The following is a 20,461-nucleotide window of genomic DNA, read 5'->3' on the forward strand; positions in this document are numbered from 1 at the left end:
TCCTGCACGCTCGCCCGGTCTCGAACCCCGACTTACCGATTTTGAAGTCCGAGGTTCTCACCACTGAGCCACCACTGCGATAGTATATATGGTATGCTATATTAAAAATATAGGCATAATACATGTATGTACTAATTAGTACAACTATTTTTAACCAATGAAATTTTCTCGAATTCATTCTTTTTTTCGAGAAAATTTCTGAAGAGATTCAGAAATTTTCTCGAAGACATTCTTGCTTGGTGGGGTTAGAAAAATATATTCTATTGAAATGCCCTCTGTCCTTTATATATAATTATGCTGTTTCTCTTGGCCACGTCATCATGGATGGAGCTGGACCGATTTTGAATTTCTATAGAATGCTTCTCAAACGGCCTCTATAATACATGTCAGGACTCTTAATATGAAAATGTCAAGGATAAATGTTGGGTGAAATAACATAATACATATGATAACTTGATATATGTATCATTAATTCGATTGGTTAATTGTTAATTTATGTACTTTTTAGCAATTAATAATTTTTATCTAAGATTTTGTACATTAATTAATAATTTTAATCTAAGATGAATATTCATGAGAACGTAACACAGTATTATGTTATCTGTGGTAACACTGGTAACAAGTTTATGCGTAAATATAATGTGACAGGAACAAACTTTTAATTGTGGGCGTCGAGCACCATACCCCCATAGAAAACCGGCGTGAAATAATAGCGTGCTGTTGTCTTTCGTACGGTGATTGGGGGAGCCGGAGGCCCATTTCCCTTTCCTCCCCTTCCCTGTACATTCCTTCTTTTCAATCATCAATTATTTCCTTATCCCTTACCCCTTAAAAGCGGGCAGCGAATCTACATGGGCGGTGGTGATCGATTACCATCAGGCGAACCACCAGCTCAGTTGCACGCTATTACAAAAAAAACAAAATCTGTGCACAAAATGTCCGGGTTGTTATGGTTTTTAATGAAATGATTTAAAACCGGCGTTCCCAGAAACTATGGGATTTGATCCCATTTAAGAAATTGGAGTGGAACATCTCTACTAGTGACGTCGATTACCGCTTTATGGAAAAAAATATTATCACTTATTAGCTTTTTTTCGCGGCTCCGCACGCTTTAAATTCGGAGTAGTTTAACAGATGTTATTATACATGTAAACCTTCCTCTTGTATCACTCTATCTAGTAAAAAAAAACATCTAAATCCGTTGAGTATTTTAATGATTTAAGCGTACATAAGGAAATAGGGACAGATAAAGCGACATTTTTTATACTATGTAGTGATACACTAATGTAGTTGTGTAGTAGTATAATATATTATTACTTATTAGGAAATTTATTATTTTACGTTCAATAAATACGAGAGAAAAAGGAAATCCCGCGTAAATTTCAAAAACTGTGTAGTTCAAATATGTTTTTCTTTATTGCTTTCCATACGAACATTTTTATGTTAATGTAAACAAAAAAATTGCACATAAACCATATCATTTCTTTTCGCTTGAACAAATATTTTTCAACAGATTTTCCATATCGTGGTCTCGCGTGTTACCCAATGGAACCACGGATAATATCAACGAAGAGGGGTTGGCATTTTACGACAATTTCCTGAACGAACTACTGGAAGCAGGCATTGAACCGTTGGTCACATTGTATCACTTTGATTTGCCATCGGCGCTTCAATATCAAGGTATTATGTTTTTTTTTGTTTTTAGTAACGTTTTCGCCTACGAGTTCAGCCGCATGGTTAAAGCAATGTTCAAAAGTAGACAGCTAAAAAGTATGCCTCTAGCCTCCTAATTATATCAATAATAAATCGCTCACTCGCGACGTGAAAGTCAAAGAAATAAGCACACTTTCGCATTTAATGCGGATGCTTATTTTTAAGGTTATTGGTGTTAGTACGACATATTTTAGAGATTTTGAATACTGTTGCATATGATATCATGATTGATGATTTCATGATAATAATTGATGATTTCACATACTGCTATGACATACTGCTGCGCCCCGCGGTTTCATCCGCGTCAGTCTGTATCCCGTAGGAATATTGGGATAAAAAGTTGCCTATATGTTATTCCACTTGTCTAGTTGTCTACGTACCAAATTTCATTGCAATTGGTTGAGCAGTTTTTGCGTGAAAGAGCAACAAACACACACATATCCTTACAAACTTTCGCATTTATAATATTAGTAGGATGACAAAAGCATTTAAAAATTTCAGGCGGCTGGACGAACTCATCCATCGTTGACTGGTATGGTGATTATGCTGAACTCATATTCTCCCGCTTCGCTGACCGCGTACAGAACTGGCTGACGATAAACGAACCGGAGATAGTATGCGATCAGCTGGCCGTGCTCCCACTGATTATTGATGATAAGAATGCAGCAAGCCTCGTCTGCACTAAGAATCTATTGCTGGCTCACGCAAACGCGCACAGGATTTATAGAGCGAAATATAAGCAGCTTTACAATGGTAATATTGACGATATTTTTGTCATTATTTACAAATATGATTATATTCGTGTGCGGTTTGCGAAGGTCTCCATAAATTGTTAGACAGTAGGATAGGATAGGCATATCGGACATAGGAATATTATTACAAGCTCTTGCAAGGTATGGGTGTTTCAATTCGCCGACATTGGGACTATAGATTTCTATTTAGATTTTTGTAAAAAAGAAAACGATTTCCATGTCCGGTCTAAAAGTTGTTATATATATATATATATATATATATATATATATATATATATATATATATATATATATATATATATATATATATATATATATATATATATATATATATAAATACTACTTTAGTTATATATTTCTTTACAGGCACGGTGAATATAGCTTTTAATTATATATGGGCAGAACCTGAGGAAGATGATGAGAAAAATAAAATTGTGGATATAATGATGCAATCCTTTGTAAGTGTTTACACACGTAATATTTTAAGTATCACTCAAAATTTTAAAATATAACAAAATTTTTAGTTTTATGTGTCTTATTAAAAAAACAAATTTTTAATTGACATAAGTATAAATGCATAACTATATTACGGAACTTCTTTCAAAAACAAATAACATTTATTTTCATTATAACATATAACATTTGGTGTTCCCCTTTCAATGCTATAAAACTGAACTATATTTGTTTTAGAACGACAGATTCATACATCCAGTATTTGCTAAGAACGGTGGATGGCCCAAAGGCCTACAGAAATACATTGCAAAGTATAGCAAGGATCTTGGATATAATACATCATTATTGCCTTCCTTTACTGAGAGGGAAAAGAAGTTTATCAGAGGTTGGATATTAAATACTTTTTCGGATTATAAACGTTCATTACATTACAATTTATTTAGATGTCTTAAACACTTTATAGCGAGTGTGGTCACTCGGAGGCTGAAATTTCTATGAGCTGTTACATGTCTCGATCATACAAATATTATCATGTACTTTGTGAACTATACAAATAATCATAGAATTAGATCAAATAGAAGAAAATAATGTCAAAAGTTAATTACTAAAGTAACTTCAGTTTGGTCAAATCACAGAGTGAGAGCCCTATACAAAAAATTCCTGACCTAATACACCAAGAGGTATATAGAGGTTTAATTTGAGTCACAGCAGACTAAAATAGATGACAAAACAAATCTCTTACTTTTGCACCTTCTTACCCACGATTAAACTGATTTACAAACACGTAAGTCCCTAGCCCCAAGAAATATAACCTATTTTTTATTTCAGGTACATATGATTACGCAGGGTTTAATTATTACTTTGCAGTGAAGGCAACGGACATTAATAGCAGTATACCGTGGAATCCGTTAATATCAATATTTTCACAGGAAGGATATACTGTAGAGACTTATGTAAGTTAGATGGATGTATAAATAAATAACTCATATGTTAGTCAATTTGTTTGGATGCGGAGTTGCTTTTTAAACGAATTAAATTGACCGACCCGCGAAGGCGCAAAAAAAACGAAATTTACTTATTAATAATTTAATGTAATAAAAAAATTACATTTTAAATTATATCTAACTTATTTACTACGTCCCTCCGGTTCAATGTTGGAACCAAGAGTGTCCCTCGTCTTCGGCGGGGCAGCGTCGCGGTCGTGGATTGCCGTCATCTTTTCTGGAACCGCAGGTGTACCGCAGGTGTGCGCGATGTTGCAATCGTTACCGGGTAGAAGTTCTTACTGGGTGGCCTTATGCATCTTCTTATAATTAGTGCGTGTTGTATGTACATAACACCTCCCTCCTGAAGTTCAGCGACTATTGGCGGGCAAGGCTCGTTAATATCGCTGAAATTTCATACTCCGCCGATTGATTATCTTGAAAGCCTCCGTTTGAAGAATGCAGTTCTTGGGTATTGTAGCTAAGTAGCTTCATTTAATGAAAGAAAGAAAGAAAGAACAATTTATTTTAATGACGTCATATTGGTCTTGTGAGCATTATATGTGAATTTTTGATGGCTTGGGGAAATTGATGACGTAGTGGGCGACGTCCAATTATTCTAGGGCCGGCGCTCCGACTTCCACAGGCGTGAGGAGACAAGATGCGACGACTCGTTGCGTGGTAATAAGGTGATATACGCAGTCATTTTTGGAGCGATGATGGTTCAGCTTGTCCTCACATAGATACCCAAGGCCAGACTTCGGGCGTTCTGCCACCATGTACATAAAATCCTCGTCGTGAATTGCCACAAAAGAATAGGGTGGAATTAGGACTTTACTATCTTTATTGGGAACTATGGATAATTTAAATAATTCAAAGGTAGCCGGAAGGACTACCGGGAATATAAAAACTATAACTATATTTCTATTACTGTTATAATAGCCTAGTTTAACTTCGTTATATTACAAAAGAGATGTTAATAATCTTTATATAATATATTTAAATTTTAACATGAATAAATTGGTAAAATTCGAAAATTAATTCGTAATTAACTAATGTTAAGATTTTTAATAAGTTTTTTTTATCTAATATCTATATTGAATTTTACAATCGATTTTGTAAAATTCGAAAATTAATTCGTGATGAATTAATATTTAAACCTACGCGCTACGGTTCCTCGGTTCCCGTGAATGGGTAATCTAGGAAATTAAATAAAGGGAAACTTAAAATTCTAGGAATGGCAAGTCACTAAGAGAATAATTAGTGTACTTACAAGTATTTAATTTCGGCCTTTCTTGCAGTATCAATGTTCGGATACCTTTCGCGTTGCGTTGGCCAATGGATGTAGGTTCTGGATCCCCGTCGTCGTCCCTCCGATGGAATAGCGATGCGTGTAGTTTTCGCGTTCCGAGAGACGGCTCTCAAGGATTATCCACAAGACTGCGCCAATTAAATTGACCGACCCGCGAAGGCGCAAAAAAAACCGAAATTTACTTATTAATAATTTAATGTAATAAAAAAATTACATTTTAAATTATATCTAACTTATTTACTACGTCCCTCCGGTTCAATGTTGGAACCAAGAGTGTCCCTCGTCTTCGGCGGGGCAGCGTCGCTGTCGTGGATTGCCGTCATCTTTTCTGGAACCGCAGGTGTACCGCAGGTGTGCGCGATGTTGCAATCGTTACCGGGTAGAAGTTCTTACTGGGTGGCCTTATGCATCTTCTTATAATTAGTGCGTGTTGTATGTACATAACAAACGAAACAATTTTATGTCAAACTTAAATTTATTTACGATTATTTTGTAAGAAAAAAAGAAATATAAACAGTTAAAAAAATGTGGTAATAGGATTAAAGAACCATCGCACTGTATACACTTCTTTTCTGTTAACTGTTATGACTTCGCCTACCATTCGGGTGTGGTTTGACGTCGACATATGGGACCCTACACCCTGTACTATACAGTACACGTGTATCTTTATAATTTACGCAGTTTACTTTTTGAATATTTATGTAAGTAATAAAAATAAACCATGTCTTCGTGGGATGCTCAATGCTTAGTGAAGGTTAGCATCATAGATTGTATATGTATGTATTCAATACTATATTTATCCATATCTTTAAGGCATCTCCTGAAGGGCTAAGAAAGCTAATGAATTGGCTCAAAGACCGCTATGGAATTCAAGATTTACTCATCACAGAAAATGGTTATGCCGACGAAGATACAACACATCTTGATTATGGCAGAGTGAAATACATTAAACAGCATTTAGAACAGGTATGTGTTTCTGAAGTTTCTAGAAACAACTAGAAAGTTCTAGAGAAAATAGAGATTACAGTTACCGATGCTTCAGTCATACATAATATAATACTATTTTCAGTGTCACTTTTAGAACACTATATTTTAATAGCTTTATGTGTATTTAACAATTAGAATTAAGCAAGATAGCTATGAAACATAGAGAGATTTGTATTTTTCATTTCGTTAGAAGTTGGTGGCACTGGAAGCTTAAGTTGTACCACCGATTTGTAAATAGTTATTAGGCGTTCTTATTTTTTTGTAATACATATTGAAGAGTTTAAAATTAAATGTTTTTTATTTGCAGATTCTCTTATCTATATACGAAGATGGTTTAAATGTTTTCGGTTATATGGTTTGGAGTTTAATGGACAATTTTGAGTGGACTTCAGGATATAAGTTGGTTATGTTTTTCATAACTGTCATTGTTTATTTAAACAAGCCTGTCATCTTTTCCTCGCCCTTTTCAGTCCATTCCTTTATTAACGTTATCAATTATTCCTTTATCATTTAAACGGGCAAGGCATTTGCCGAGGCCGTACCTCTGCAAATGTTTATGAGCGTTGGTGATCGTTTACCATTAGGCGAACCACCAGCACGATTGCCCACTCTAACATAATTTAGGAAATCAGTTTTTTATATTTAAAATTTGAAAGCAACTGCTAGCGATTATCTGCCGTAACACCGTATCAGATCAGAATTGGTACATATATTCCAACCCTCTTAGCATATTACCATACCATATTTTACGTTTGATAGAAAATTGTTGGTAGCTTTTGTTTTGTGGGTAGTTGTATAAAAATAGATACATATGTGATAGAACTATGAATTAGTATAACTTTAGTAAACTTTCAATTAAATCAAAAATAATTGCATTCAAATTAGCACAAGTCTCTCAGCGGATACGCTTACAATTAGTATAAAGTAAATAAAAAATATCGTATAAAGATAAATGCAAGAAAAAAAAACATTTCCTTTTTTTATAATTTTTAAATGTATTATAATATTTCAGGGTGCGTTATGGTCTCTACAACATAGACTTTGACGATTCGGAACGCCCTGCGACTCCGCGAATCTCTGCTTCTTACTACACTTGTGTCAACCTCAATCGTACCATGCAAGAGTGTAATGACATTTACTTTCAGTAGATTATTTATAGCTCTGTTTTTATAACTGTTATATAACATAGCAGTTATATTAAGCATTTAACTTAATATAACTACTATGTTATAACTGTTATGTTAACTGTTTAATGTGCATTGTTAATCATGACATGCCTGTCTGTAAAGATTTAACTCAAGAATTTGGTACGAAGAAATAGTGTAGCATGCTATTGGTGAAAGAATTTTCAAAATCTAATATGAAAATTTTTAATCGACATTTCAAAGCAATTTAATAGAATTATATATAAGTCCTGTAAAATTATTTATTGTGTGTATATAAGAGTTATTGCAATTTTAAATTTTACTAGTAAATAAGCCTATGATAAAATGTCGAAATGCCTAGAGTTACGTGAATATCATTTTATATAAAATGCATATTATCTTTTGTTTTTTTATTATAATGTTATGAGTATAGTGTTATGATTATAACCTCGTTGTCTGTTTTTCTTTGATCGTCAATAATTGCCTTAAGTATAGTATATTTTAATGTTTTATTTATTTTTCATTTGACTTATTGTTTACTTACGTGCTTGAAATTGTTGATCGGAATTTCGACAAAGCAGTATAATATTTTTACTTTAGATTCGTGTAACTTTAGCCAAAAACCTACTGAGAATCCTTTATTTCATTATTAAAAACTATTCAAATAACCCTTATTTCATTACAAACGACTTTTTTACCCCTGATTACACGTACATAAATTTTTGTGAAAAACCTTCTATTGGTCTATCACAATATGCAGTTTTGGTATCATCTTCCCAGGAATTTTCATGTGATTGACGCACATACAAAATTTTACCAACCACTATTTTGAGGTATACAAAAATATCCATATAGCCACAGATAATATAGTGCCAGTACCTGGGACACAGCAAATTTAAGCTTGTTAAGTGTCACTATGAATATAAAAAATGTAATAATATAAAAATATTTTAACTAAAGGAATGATACGTATTTACTTGGATAAAGCATACACATCATACATCGTCACATTCTCAGACCTATCAATTATCGCTAACAAAATCCTACTAAGTTTGTAAGGATATGTGTGTGTTTGTTACTCTTTCACGAAAATACTACTTAACCGATTGCAATGAAATTTGGTGCGTAGACAGCTGAACAACTGGAATAACATACAGGCAACTTTTTATCCCGATATTCTTACGGGATACGGACTTACGCGGGTGAAACCGCGGGGCGCAGCTAGTGTTTCATAAAAATCACTCGAGCCGTTTCGACGGAGTTTTGTTAACTTTAACAACAAATTGTCTTGTTGTTTTTTTATGTCATAGCGGGCAACTGAGCTGGTGGTTCGCCTGATGGTAAGCGATTATTACCACTCATAAACTTTCGCAAAGGTAGTGCCTCTGCGAATGAGCTGCCAGCTTTTAAGGGGTAAAGGAAAAGGAAACGACGACTGGAAAGAAGGAATGGACTGGGACAGGTGAGGAAAAGGAAATGGACTTCTGGCTCCCCCACTCACTGGTACTTCCCCGGTGCGAGTTGGCTCAATTCGTGCCGAGGTATATTCGGCTCCCACAATAAAATATGTATAAGTATGTATATAGTAATAGTGACCAATAAATATTCATTCAACCTTGTTTTGCATATTTATTCGTTTTATCTAATAACCTTAATCTACGCAACTTGTAAAACACTTGACCTAGATGTATGATATTCTTTATGAATCAATAGAATAATAGAAAAAACTGTGGCGAGATTACTGGTGGCCGAGTGGCTAGGCGTTGCTACGGTATAGCAAAAGACGCGGGTTCGAATCCCACCTTGTGATCGAATTTTTTCTATTCTTTCAAAATTTCTCATTGATAAAGCATTTCAATGCTATAAAACTAAAAATTATAAGTATTAATATATTCTTAATTATAGTTGTTCAATGATATATAGTTATTTAGTTCCATTGCAGTGATTTTATTTCCTCATTCATTCCTACATGATGTTATATCTTATAATGACGGATATCTATGCCACAGATAACTTAATATTATATTAGTATACCTTCCTTTATATATATATATAAAAGCTATAAGAATCAACATCAACGATTTTATTCAACCAGGCGTTTCACAGAAGGGCTTTTGATTTTAATTTGTCAAATTATACAGCTAACTTCGGTCTGCGGCTTCGTTCGCGTTGTCAAGTGAAAAGATCGGGAGTCACGGAGATTTCTCCACATATGGCGGGTGGACCATGCAAGCCACTGTAATGAGAAAGCACCTTTTAAAAGAAGGAGTTGAGCATGCTTCTGTTTTCTTATATAGCACATGGATTACTTTTTTTACTCCAAGCGTGAATCAGTATTTATTTAACTCAAATTTTAATTAGTTGCAAGTGGCCTAGGGTCATTACAGGTTCGTAATAAGGCCAATAATATAAATAAGTCGTTCAGCTTAAAGGTTAAACTGTAGCAATAAATATATCTAACCAATTAAAAGTAATTTCTTTATGTTATATAATTTATAGATGGCTCAATGAAAATTCAAAATCTTCGTCTTACTAAGAATATAGTGTAGGAAATTATATAAATAAGAATTATATTAAAAACCATAAACTTGCTAATGCTTTTCTTAAAGGAGATTTTTTTTTTAATATGGCCTTCGTATATATCTGTTTTTTGTTAAACCAATACGTAGAATTAATAAGTTTAATAACCCTAAGATATAAAAATATTCTAAATGTACAACATTGCTTTAAAGTACGGAAACGGAAGGTATTTATCGCTGTAAAATAAGTGTTTATATGATTCAGTTTTATTGAAGCTCCTTGTTAGACCCTTGTACCCTAACAAAGCCTAAAGATTGGCCTTCAAAGGAGCCTTAGTTACCATTTCGGCGAATGTTGAAGGGTAAAAAATGTTATCGTTTGTGTAAAGGATAAAACATTAATTATATACAATCAATCACAAATACGAAATTTATTTGATTTTATTGCACATAATCGGTCAACAACCATCACGATTCTAACGCATACGCACAAAATAAATTATGTTGTTTTTTAATATTTAAACAACAACGCCTTTAAGATTTAAACAAATACTTGAAAAGCTTATTAGTTTTTTATGTCCACAAACATTGTTAAACAAGGTACATATGTAAAGAAGTTATCGCACATACCAATTGTGTAGAGTTACGTCATTGTTGCTCTAAACTAGTATATTAGATATATTATTTTTCAAGTGCCCTTATATTATTTTTGATTCGAAGTAAATGTTACGTATACAGCGCGCCAATCCGTGGACTAAATAGTTATCGCATTTCTAAATGAATAACCTTTCAATTTCTATTCCGCTTTTATTTTTGTGCAAGTTAATGTATTTTAGTATTTTCTTGTGTTTGATTTTACGCGAGTATTTACTGTTTTCTTTACACCCCAATTGTCGTTAACTCTAAATGATATATTAGTATCACTACATAGTATAAAACAAAGTCGCTTTCTCTGTCCCTATGTCCCTATGTATGCCTAAATCTATAAAACTACCCAATGGATTTTGATGGGGTATTTTATTTATTTATTTATTTAGGTTCATCAGCTGTTGTTGCATAAACATTTTCTCTCAATACAAAAAAAAAGTTTAGTATTTTTAATAGATAGAGTGATTCAAGGGTAAGGTTTATATGTATGTACATCTATTAAACTATTCCGAATTTAACGCGTGCGAAGCCGCGGGCAAAAGCCAGTAGAAAAAAAAAAACAAGAATATACAATAAAACAGTTTATCTAACGTTGTGCCAATCATTAATTATCCGCTCGTAAAGTAACAGGTTCAATCAACATTGCGACTTAATTATTGGGAATCTGTATGGAAGTAGGTGGGTTTAATTGTGAGTTTAATGTTGAATTAATAAATAAAACGGGCTATATACACTTCCTTATATGCTGCAGTTACAATTAATAGCGTATAAAAATAGTTAATACGCAAATTTAACGAATTTTTTGTTTGGCATCTTGATTATTTTCCATCATGTGTTCCTTCAAAGCGGTTGTATTTCTCGTTATGAGGTAAACATTGTTTTTTTTTTTAATTGACCATTGTACGCCACATGGCAGATCACTGTAGTACTTTATATAACATAATACCTTCTTTATAAACTGTGAATCATAATAAATCTTTGAATTTGATTTTTTTTTATAAATTTTTATTTTATCTTTGATCTTTTCAAATTATAAACGTTCGTCCCAGCTCGGGATTAACGCCTCTTTCTAATGGTGTACAAACTTACATACAAATCATTTTTTATAGTATCAGTTTTTGTAGATATCTTAATTTGAATGAAACATTGTGTAAAGGTATTTTAATTGCTATAAAATACGAGAATGTATACGAACGGATATTGCTTGTTAGGATTTTTATATGACCTTACTCATATAAGCGTCTAAAAGATCAATATTTCTCTTTTTATACATAACGTGATTAAAACAATCACTTATTTGTTTTATATTTAAAATAAATTTAGTCTTTAGAATCGAAAAAACGCTGTAATTAATTAAATTACGTTATAAAAAATATTGCTTTACGAGTAAACTAAATAACTAATAAACTGCATAATCAATGGCCAATCAAACCAAATGAAATACTTACATTTTACATACATTTTCACAGTGTAATACTGCAGATGACAGCGTGTTCCAGTAATTTCCCGCCAGAATTCAAATTCGGTGCAGCAACCTCCTCCTATCAGATAGAAGGCGCATGGGATGAGGACGGTGAGACATTTACAATAATAATCTACAATAAAAAATTATGACTTTTATTATATTTAAACGCGATATATTCATTATATGATTGAACCCGATGTTTCAAACATTATACAGCTTGCGTGGTGACGTATCGTGACGCTCTTTTATTACTAAATAGCAAATACCCGTAACATCAAACGAAATCAACAAAAATTCGCGTTCACATCGCGCGTCTTAGCGCTAACCTAATGCCGCGCTATGAAGCTGAATTGTGTTGTTGCATACCGTCAAACTGAGCGACATCGTTCTGATGCGCGTTTTATTTGACAGAATTATTAAAGCGTTACAAGCAAACACTATTCGGCGTTACAGCGTGGCGTCAGGTAAGCGTTCTGACGCGCGCTAAGAATGTGCTCTATGTGACAGTCATTAGCGCTCAGTCAACACAATTCGGCGTCATAGCGCGGCATTTGGTTAGCGTTATGACGCACGGTAAGAACCCTTTTTACCTGACAAAATTAATTATTAATGAAATGATGATGATAGAAGTATACGTACGGCAGGTAAAGGTGAAAACATTTGGGATAGCTTCGTCCACCGGCAGCCGTGGAGAATCGACGGTAATGCGTCTGGTGACATCACCACGGACTCCTACCACCGATGGAAGGAGGACGTGAAGATTGCTTCGGAGATGGGGCTACATTTCTATAGGTTAGAAATGTATTTTTTAACACTACATAAGACCAACTTTCCGACCAGTGTTAACAACCTTATGTTACTTTCTAGGCTCCTAAGTCTTCACTGTAATAAAAACATAATATAAACGCCCAACCACAACAAGGAGGAAGGACAAACAAACAAACACACTCTCGCGTTTATATAAGTAAAAATAGTGGTCAAACGAGCTTAAGCCACATCGAGAGGTCGATGATGTAACTTAGTAATAAAGTAGAGATTACAGTTAGCATAAATTTAAGAATATTTTTGATTTATTACATTGCGTAAGATATTAATAGATTATGCTTATCTATAAGTCCACATGAAATCAACGAATTAATTTTATTTTTGACATTAATTACCTATCGAAACTATATTATAAATGTCGACGACTTATACAATCAATAAGTGACAGTTAAAGAAACATTGTTCATAATACCTACCAAAATTATTAATTATTAATGCGAAAGCAACTTCAAACACTGAACCGATTAGGATGAAATTTGGTACAAAGATAGATTCAGATTCGATAAATATACATAATAATAAGACAGTTGTAATCGCAGAAATTTCATGGATAACGGGAATAATGCGTGTTGAACCCTGGTCTGTGTATTCCTTTGCTTACTTGTACCTATTTGAATAAAAAAATAATGAATTTGAGTTTCCATATATAAGTTAAAAAGGGTATGAGTTTGAGCACAGAATAAAAAGTACAAGTTGAGTGCGAATTTTAATTTAAATGTTTAACCATACAATTGATCCACAGGTTTTCCATTAGCTGGACTCGTCTATTCCCAACGGGTTTTACAAACGAAATAAACGAAGCCGGTGTGAAATACTACAGTGACCTGATAGACCATCTTCTCGAAGCTGGTATAGAACCTGTCGTGACTCTATACCATTGGGATCTGCCCGTCAAAATGCAGGATCTGGGTAAAAAAGAGTTTTTTTTTCAATATCATAATCATCATCATCATCATCATCATCATCATCATCATCATCATCATCATCTTCATCTATAAGTTCCCACTACTTGGAATGTTTCGTATTTTATATAGCCTTCCGGCCGGGTAATCAAAGAAAATCCTCCACAGCTCCCTTCCACTGAGATTTTCAGGGTAAAACCACTATCTTGCTACCAAATTTCGTTCAGTCGATTTAAATTTAGGATCCAGTGGTTTTAGAATCAAAAAGAGATGCACAGCAAGAGTTTCTTTCGCATTAATTAAAGATATTAGCACATTACCTGTTATACAAGTTACTTTATTATGCCCTTGTTTAATAATCGTTTCGCAATCTTTAGATTGCGAATAGCATATTTTTGGTCAGGTATATGCTGCTCAAATAACAAAATTATAGCTATGTTATCTGAGTACTTGAACCGTTCCATTCTTAAATATTGGTTACTAGCTGTGCCCCGCGGTTTCACCCGCGTAAGTACGTATCCCGTAGGAATATCGGAATAAAAAGTTGCCTATATGTTATTCCAGTTATCCAGCTGTCTACGTACCAAATTTCATGGCAATTGGTTCAGTAGTTTTTACGTGAAAGAGTAACAAACATCCATACATCCATACAAACTTTCGCATTTATAATATTAATAGGATAGGATGTGTGCATCTAAACAAAAACCGTAAAGAGTAAAAATCAAATGTTTAATTCATTAAAATTGTAACCCGTCTTATATATCTATTGTAACTAACTATAAAAATATGAATATTATGTTACTGAAATAAACATGTATTATTTTTTCAGGAGGTTGGGCAAATCCCCTGATAGCAGATTGGTTCGCAGATTATTCTAGAAAAGTATTCGAATTATACGCGGACCGAGTAAAAACCTGGTTAACTATCAATGAACCATCAATTATGTGTGATATTGGATACACGACTGGTCTCCTTGCGCCAGGGATCATAGAAGACCAGTTCGCCCCCTACATTTGTACCAAAAACATACTTTTGGCCCATGCAAAAGCTTACAGAATATTCGATAAGGAATTTAGGCAGATCAGTGGAGGTAATTTAATTTGTGGATTGTTTTTCAAATCATTATTTTTCTATATGTGATTGTTGTAACAAATAGTATTTGTAATAGTATCTGAAAGCTTCCTAGCTGAATGTGTGTTATTAATAATTAATTAAAGTTAGCTGCCATTTTTATTAGGAAGTAACATCAACATTATAAATTTACGATTTGACTTTACTATTGTAATATACCAAGCAGCAAAAAATTAAATACCCGCCGTGCTGCTTATAAATTTTCAAAAACGTTAGAATAATGTTTCATTATGTACGTATTAATCCGAACATGAGTTCAGAAAGAAAAAATGTTTATTTAACACCACCACGTCATGTTAAATTAAAATAAATACGTTTCAAGAGTACCTCATTGACGTTACGATAAAATTAAATTCAATCATCCTCAACTCAAAACTGGTAGTTATTCGCTTAGATACATAAACATAGCTACAATAAATTTACTGCAAAAATGTAATAGTCTTTAATCTTTTACTACTATTGTTTTGAGGTCGCATATCAATTCCTAATCAGTCGCTGTGGTTCGAGCCTTTGACACCAGATGACGAAGATGTTGCTGAAATGGCTATGGAATTGGCGGTGAGAAGTTTTTCTTGGTTGTGTAAATTATACCTAATCATTCTAATATTATAAACGCGATAGTTGGTTAATATGGTTGGATGTCTCTTTCACGAGGAAACAGCTTGTCGTATCTGTATGGAATTTGATACAAATAAATTATAGTCTAGATCATACATAAGTTACTTTTCACGTGGGCACCACGCGAGTGACACCGGGGGTTACAGCTAGTATACTATAATTAAGTTTTGTTTATAGTACCTTTAATTAATTTTAACACTTCAATAAGTTCAAGCTCGTAACTTTTTTATTCTATTATAACTTACAGGGCAATAATATCACATATCTTAAAGTCGCAATTGAAATAAAAATGAATATGTATTAATATAATTTCAGTTATTTATTTCCTTACAGTCTAATCAATTATTTATTTGTTTTTTTACGCTTAATTTTATGATTTTGTCCTTAAAATGTTCTCCTTTTGATTCTAAGCATATTTATTATATTATTAAAAATAATATTGTCCTATTAAACAGACAGGTCGATTCTGTCATCCAATCTTTTCCAAAGAGGGTGGATGGCCTCCGAAACTGGAAAGCCTAATGTGGAAGATAAGTCTCAAGGAGGGACACACAAGGTCTAGATTACCAACATTTACGGAAGAGGAGAAAAATTTGATAAGAGGTTATTTTAATTCAAACAAGTCACATTAACTAAGCTAGCTGAGAGAACTTTTAAATCGTTATATCTTTTAGTAATTAAATACTTTTAAACGGATTTTAAATTCGATTTATTCATTATATTATTAACCCGACGTTTCGAACACTTTACAGCGAGCGTGGTCACGGGGAGACTGACTCCCCGCTGAAACGGTCGGGTTAATAATATAATGAATAAATCGCGTTTTAATTAAGTCTTTAATTTCTAAATGTATAATACTCATATAGTCACGGGCTTTTACAGAACCATATATTCTGGTCCCGTGGTATTTTAGAGGTAAAAGCTGTCCTATTTCCTTTCTTGTATCTCAAACTATTTCCGTACCAAATTTTATCCTAATCGGTTCAGCGGTTTGAGCGTGAAGAAGAGATAGACAGACATAGGGTTTTTTTTTTAGTATTTAAATGTAGACTGCAATATTGAATTTTAAATTTAACAATACAGTTTTTTATAACATTTTAAATCGGATTTTAACAGGAACGGCAGATTTCTTCGGCTTGAATTACTATACTTCCCGTACTATACGGCAAGCGAAACCGGGTGAGAAAGTGGGGCCTTGGTTCCTTGAAGGATCACCGGAGCTGAATGCAATTATGGATGTACCAGCGGATGGTTATTATAGTGCTTCACCTATTTTTTATGTAAGTGGCTAATATAATGAAAATAAATAAGTATGACAAAACAAAATAATCAATCAAATAAATTGTCTCACTTGTACATCCTACTAATGCGAAAGTTTGTAAGGGTGGATGTTTGGATGTATTTATATTTGTTACTCTTAAAAACTACTGAACCGATTGCAATGAAATTTGGTACGTTGATAGCTGAACAATTGGAATAACATATAGGCAACTTTTTACCCCGATATTCCTACGGGATACGGACTTATGCGGGTGAAACCGCAGGTCGCAGCTAGTGAGATATAAACCGTCTGCAAATGTTCATGGCCGTTGGTAAAACTTACCATGAGGCGACCTACAAGCTCCTTTGCCGACTATGACATAAAAAAACACATCTGAACACACAACTTATAAATCTAGCTAGCTATATTAACTTCGTTGGACCTTATTGTGCTCAGATAAAAAGTTGTAATCATATTAACTGTTAAGACATGTTCTAGATATATCCCGAAGGTCTTCGCAAATTGTTGAGCTGGATAAAGAGATCATATGGAGACTGGGAGATCGTCATCACAGAAAATGGCTACCCCACCACTGGGCTGGAGATCAATGACTATAATAGAATAGCTGCTCTTCAGGAGCACTTGGAACAGGTATTCCGAACCTACTAATACTATATACTAATCTAATCCTATCCTATCCTGGTCCTATCCTACTAATATAAATGCGAAACTTTGTGAGGATGGATGTATGTGTATGTGTATGTTTAATACTATTTCACGCAAAAACTACTGAACCGATTGCAATGAAATTTGTTATGTTGATAGCTCGACAACTGAAATAACACATAGGCAACTTATTATCCCGATTTTCCTACGGAATACAGACTTACGCGGGTGAAACCGCGGGGCGCAGCTAGTAATATTAGAAACCGGAAAGTTTGTATGGATGTATGTTACTCTTTCACGAGAAAACCACTGAACAGAATTTGATGATACTTTGTAACGATGTCGCTTAATTATCAGAATAAGACATAAGCTATAGAAATACTTGCTTTTATATAATATATAGAAAACTTCATCTTAACTCATAAAAGCTAATTACATTCGTGTGTAAATTTTTCACAAATTCAGAAATATCTAAATATGTTCAAAATGGTTTTATAAACAAACTTATATATTTATACATAGTTTTCTTAGTATATTTTGTGAGATACTGGCCTAGCAGCAGTGGTGGCTCATTGGTGAGGACCTTGGACTTCAAAATCGATAAGGCGGGGCTCGAGACTAGGCGAGCGTGCAAGAAATAAATTGATTTTTCAATTTATCTGCACATGTGGATAATATCATCACTGCTCGAAACGGTGAAGGAAAACATCGTGAGGAAACCGGCATGTCCAAGAATCAAAAGTTTGACGACATATGACATCTGCCAACCCGCACTTGGCCAGCGTGGTGGATTATAGCCTGAACCCTCATAGGCCTGTGTCCCAGCAATGGGAACATATATGGGCTGATGATGATGATAACCGGCCTAGCTATCTTCCTTTTAAAAATTTGTCGTTTAAGTTACGGAATATCTATAAATACTTACATATACGTCTATTAATGATTACAAATGATTAGTCCTTCGATCACTAATAACAACAATCTGCCATCATTTTTACCTCAATTATTCGCAAGACATTCTAATAAATTCAGTAAACTCCTCAATAATTAATTGTAATTGATTTATATACTTAAATAACAGAACGTAATATTTTAGTTTTATTTATTTATTATATAAATGATACAACAATCATTTATTCAATATTTCATCGTAATTGACATTTAGGTATGTATAATTTATATGATATCCTGAGAAATAATTTAATATAATATACCATATTATATAAATAAATCAATGAATAATATTACTATGGATATTTATAAATTGCTTGTATAATATCTTGTTAATAATTTTATATAAATGATTATTAAAAATAAAAAATAAAACTAAACCACTTGCAAATTGTCGGGAATAGACCAAATTTAAATGGAATTAGACGGGAGGTTTCAAATTAAAAAGAAACATCAAAATCAGTTCATCCAGTAAAAAGTTATGAGGTAGCAAACACAAAAAAAACTATCGAACTCTTTATTTTTTGAAGTGGATAAAAGATATCTGTAACCAAGCGGCAAGCCTTATTAACTTTGAAGTTTTTATGAAAGCCTTATATCACCTAATCAAAAATAATTAGTTGACCGCGATCACACCTGTCAATAATATAAAGGACTAGCTGTACACTCCGGCTTCACCCATGGTACATATATAGTCTATGACACTCAATGAATTTGCAGATTTCACATGTTGAAAGAATTTTTGTAATCGGTCTAGTGGTTTTTGCATGAAAACGTTACAAACATACAAAAATAATGCATACATAATACAACATACAATGAAATGCTTCCTTTTTATAATATTGGTGTGGATTACGTGACGTCTTTAAGCAGTACCAATTCCAGTGTGGGAAAAAGTCTAGCACCATCTCTTTTCTACACTGGAATTAATCACACAGAATTAGCAGAATTTAATATCACGGACCCCCCAAGAAACTGATAATGATGATTCTGCTTAGCAATTATACTAATATTATAACCGATTTTTAGATCCAGCGTTCCATAATGGAGGATGGAGTGAACGTGACTGCTTACACGGTCTGGTCTTTGTTGGACAACTTCGAGTGGTCGAGTGGTTTCTCGTAGGTATCTCTCGTCGGTTCTAGTTTAGTTGATCATTTTATTGCATTATAACTGCAAAAGTTTGTGTAAGGTTACCTTCACAAACTTTTGCAGCAATAGAATAGCAAATCTATGGAGGCATATTTTTAAAAATTCCTAATTTTGCAACACTAGAATAGCTAATCTATTGAGGTCCATAGATTTGCTATTCTATAAACGTTTTATAAGAGAGTGTGATTGACACCGAAATCAATTAATGGTGAAAGCATACAGCCTGAATGATTTTTGTACAAGATATCACGCGATATAAATATAATCTTCGTATGATAAATTTTATTCACAGCCGTTACGTTTTCTCGTTAAAGAGTTAGAACATAATATTTACTGGAGTTCTAATGCCATATTTTCATTAATATTTCTTTATATTTTTCTTCACAGCCAACGGTTTGGTCTTTACCAAGTTGACATCAACGATCCAGAACTTAAAAGGTCGCCTCGATTATCATCCAAGTACTACACTTGTGTGATTAAATACAACACATTGGATGTACCATGTAATTGCTTCAACCAATCAGAAAGCGCGGCACGTGCTACGAGGCAGTCCCTACCGAATTTACCGAAGCCGAACGTGGTAGAGAGCGTCAGTTTTTTCAAAGAAGTTTATGAAAACAGACGATGCATTGTAAAAGTTATGCGTTTGTTTGCAAAAATGATGAAATTAGTAGGCTCAAATTAGACGAAAACATGTTGTCTGTAGCTTAATAAATTAAATTGCTTTCTCTCTATAATCATGATAAAAGAGAATCTATGTAAATTAGCGTACTAATTTTCGAATGTAATATTTAATAAAAAATAAAAAAAAAACATAAACAATAATTATTTATTGCTCTGAGATTTAGGTGTTTTATTTAACCGGTTTTCTTTCTCATTTTACTATATCTTAGTTATTTACAATTAAAGAATCTTCAAACAATTTCAACAATAAATCACTGATGGTTTTCTTTTGTTTGAAATAAAAGAAAAAATTGG

The 20,461-nt window shown here is 33.4% G+C and overlaps 2 protein-coding genes across 2 annotated transcripts in view; both read left to right on the plus strand.

The window, feature by feature from the left end:
- Nucleotides 1-7,348, plus strand: part of LOC119837202 (myrosinase 1-like) — a 15,134-nt gene extending 7,786 nt beyond the window's left edge. The window contains exons 4-11 of the mRNA XM_038362728.1: nt 1,514-1,680; nt 2,215-2,466; nt 2,868-2,923; nt 3,156-3,303; nt 3,747-3,871; nt 6,027-6,179; nt 6,508-6,599; nt 7,213-7,348. Of these exons, the coding sequence (XP_038218656.1) occupies nt 1,514-1,680; nt 2,215-2,466; nt 2,868-2,923; nt 3,156-3,303; nt 3,747-3,871; nt 6,027-6,179; nt 6,508-6,599; nt 7,213-7,348 (1,129 nt within the window). The remainder of the gene's footprint in view (nt 1-1,513; nt 1,681-2,214; nt 2,467-2,867; nt 2,924-3,155; nt 3,304-3,746; nt 3,872-6,026; nt 6,180-6,507; nt 6,600-7,212) is intronic.
- Nucleotides 7,349-11,335: 3,987 nt separating this feature from the next.
- LOC119837000 (myrosinase 1-like) lies at nt 11,336-20,226 on the plus strand. The gene is made up of 11 exons (XM_038362478.1): nt 11,336-11,380; nt 11,982-12,085; nt 12,622-12,769; nt 13,545-13,711; nt 14,534-14,794; nt 15,305-15,393; nt 15,909-16,056; nt 16,570-16,733; nt 17,213-17,365; nt 19,361-19,452; nt 19,871-20,226. Exons 1-11 carry the CDS (start codon nt 11,343-11,345, stop codon nt 20,166-20,168), a joined length of 1,662 nt encoding a protein of 553 aa, XP_038218406.1. The 5' UTR covers nt 11,336-11,342; the 3' UTR covers nt 20,169-20,226.
- Nucleotides 20,227-20,461: the final 235 nt, after the last annotated feature.

This window comes from Zerene cesonia, chromosome 26 (assembly GCF_012273895.1).
Source record: "Zerene cesonia ecotype Mississippi chromosome 26, Zerene_cesonia_1.1, whole genome shotgun sequence".
NCBI lineage: Eukaryota > Metazoa > Arthropoda > Insecta > Lepidoptera > Pieridae > Zerene > Zerene cesonia.

Bases quoted from the DNA above. Each gene is read 5' to 3' on its own strand.
- LOC119837000 (XM_038362478.1), top strand. From the start codon at position 11,343: ATGTGTTCCTTCAAAGCGGTTGTATTTCTCGTTATGAG. The intron at 11,381-11,981 runs GTAAACATTGTT...ACATTTTCACAG, and splicing joins GTTGTATTTCTCGTTATGAG to TGTAATACTGCAGATGACAG. The intron at 14,795-15,304 runs GTAATTTAATTT...TATTGTTTTGAG, and splicing joins ATTTAGGCAGATCAGTGGAG to GTCGCATATCAATTCCTAAT.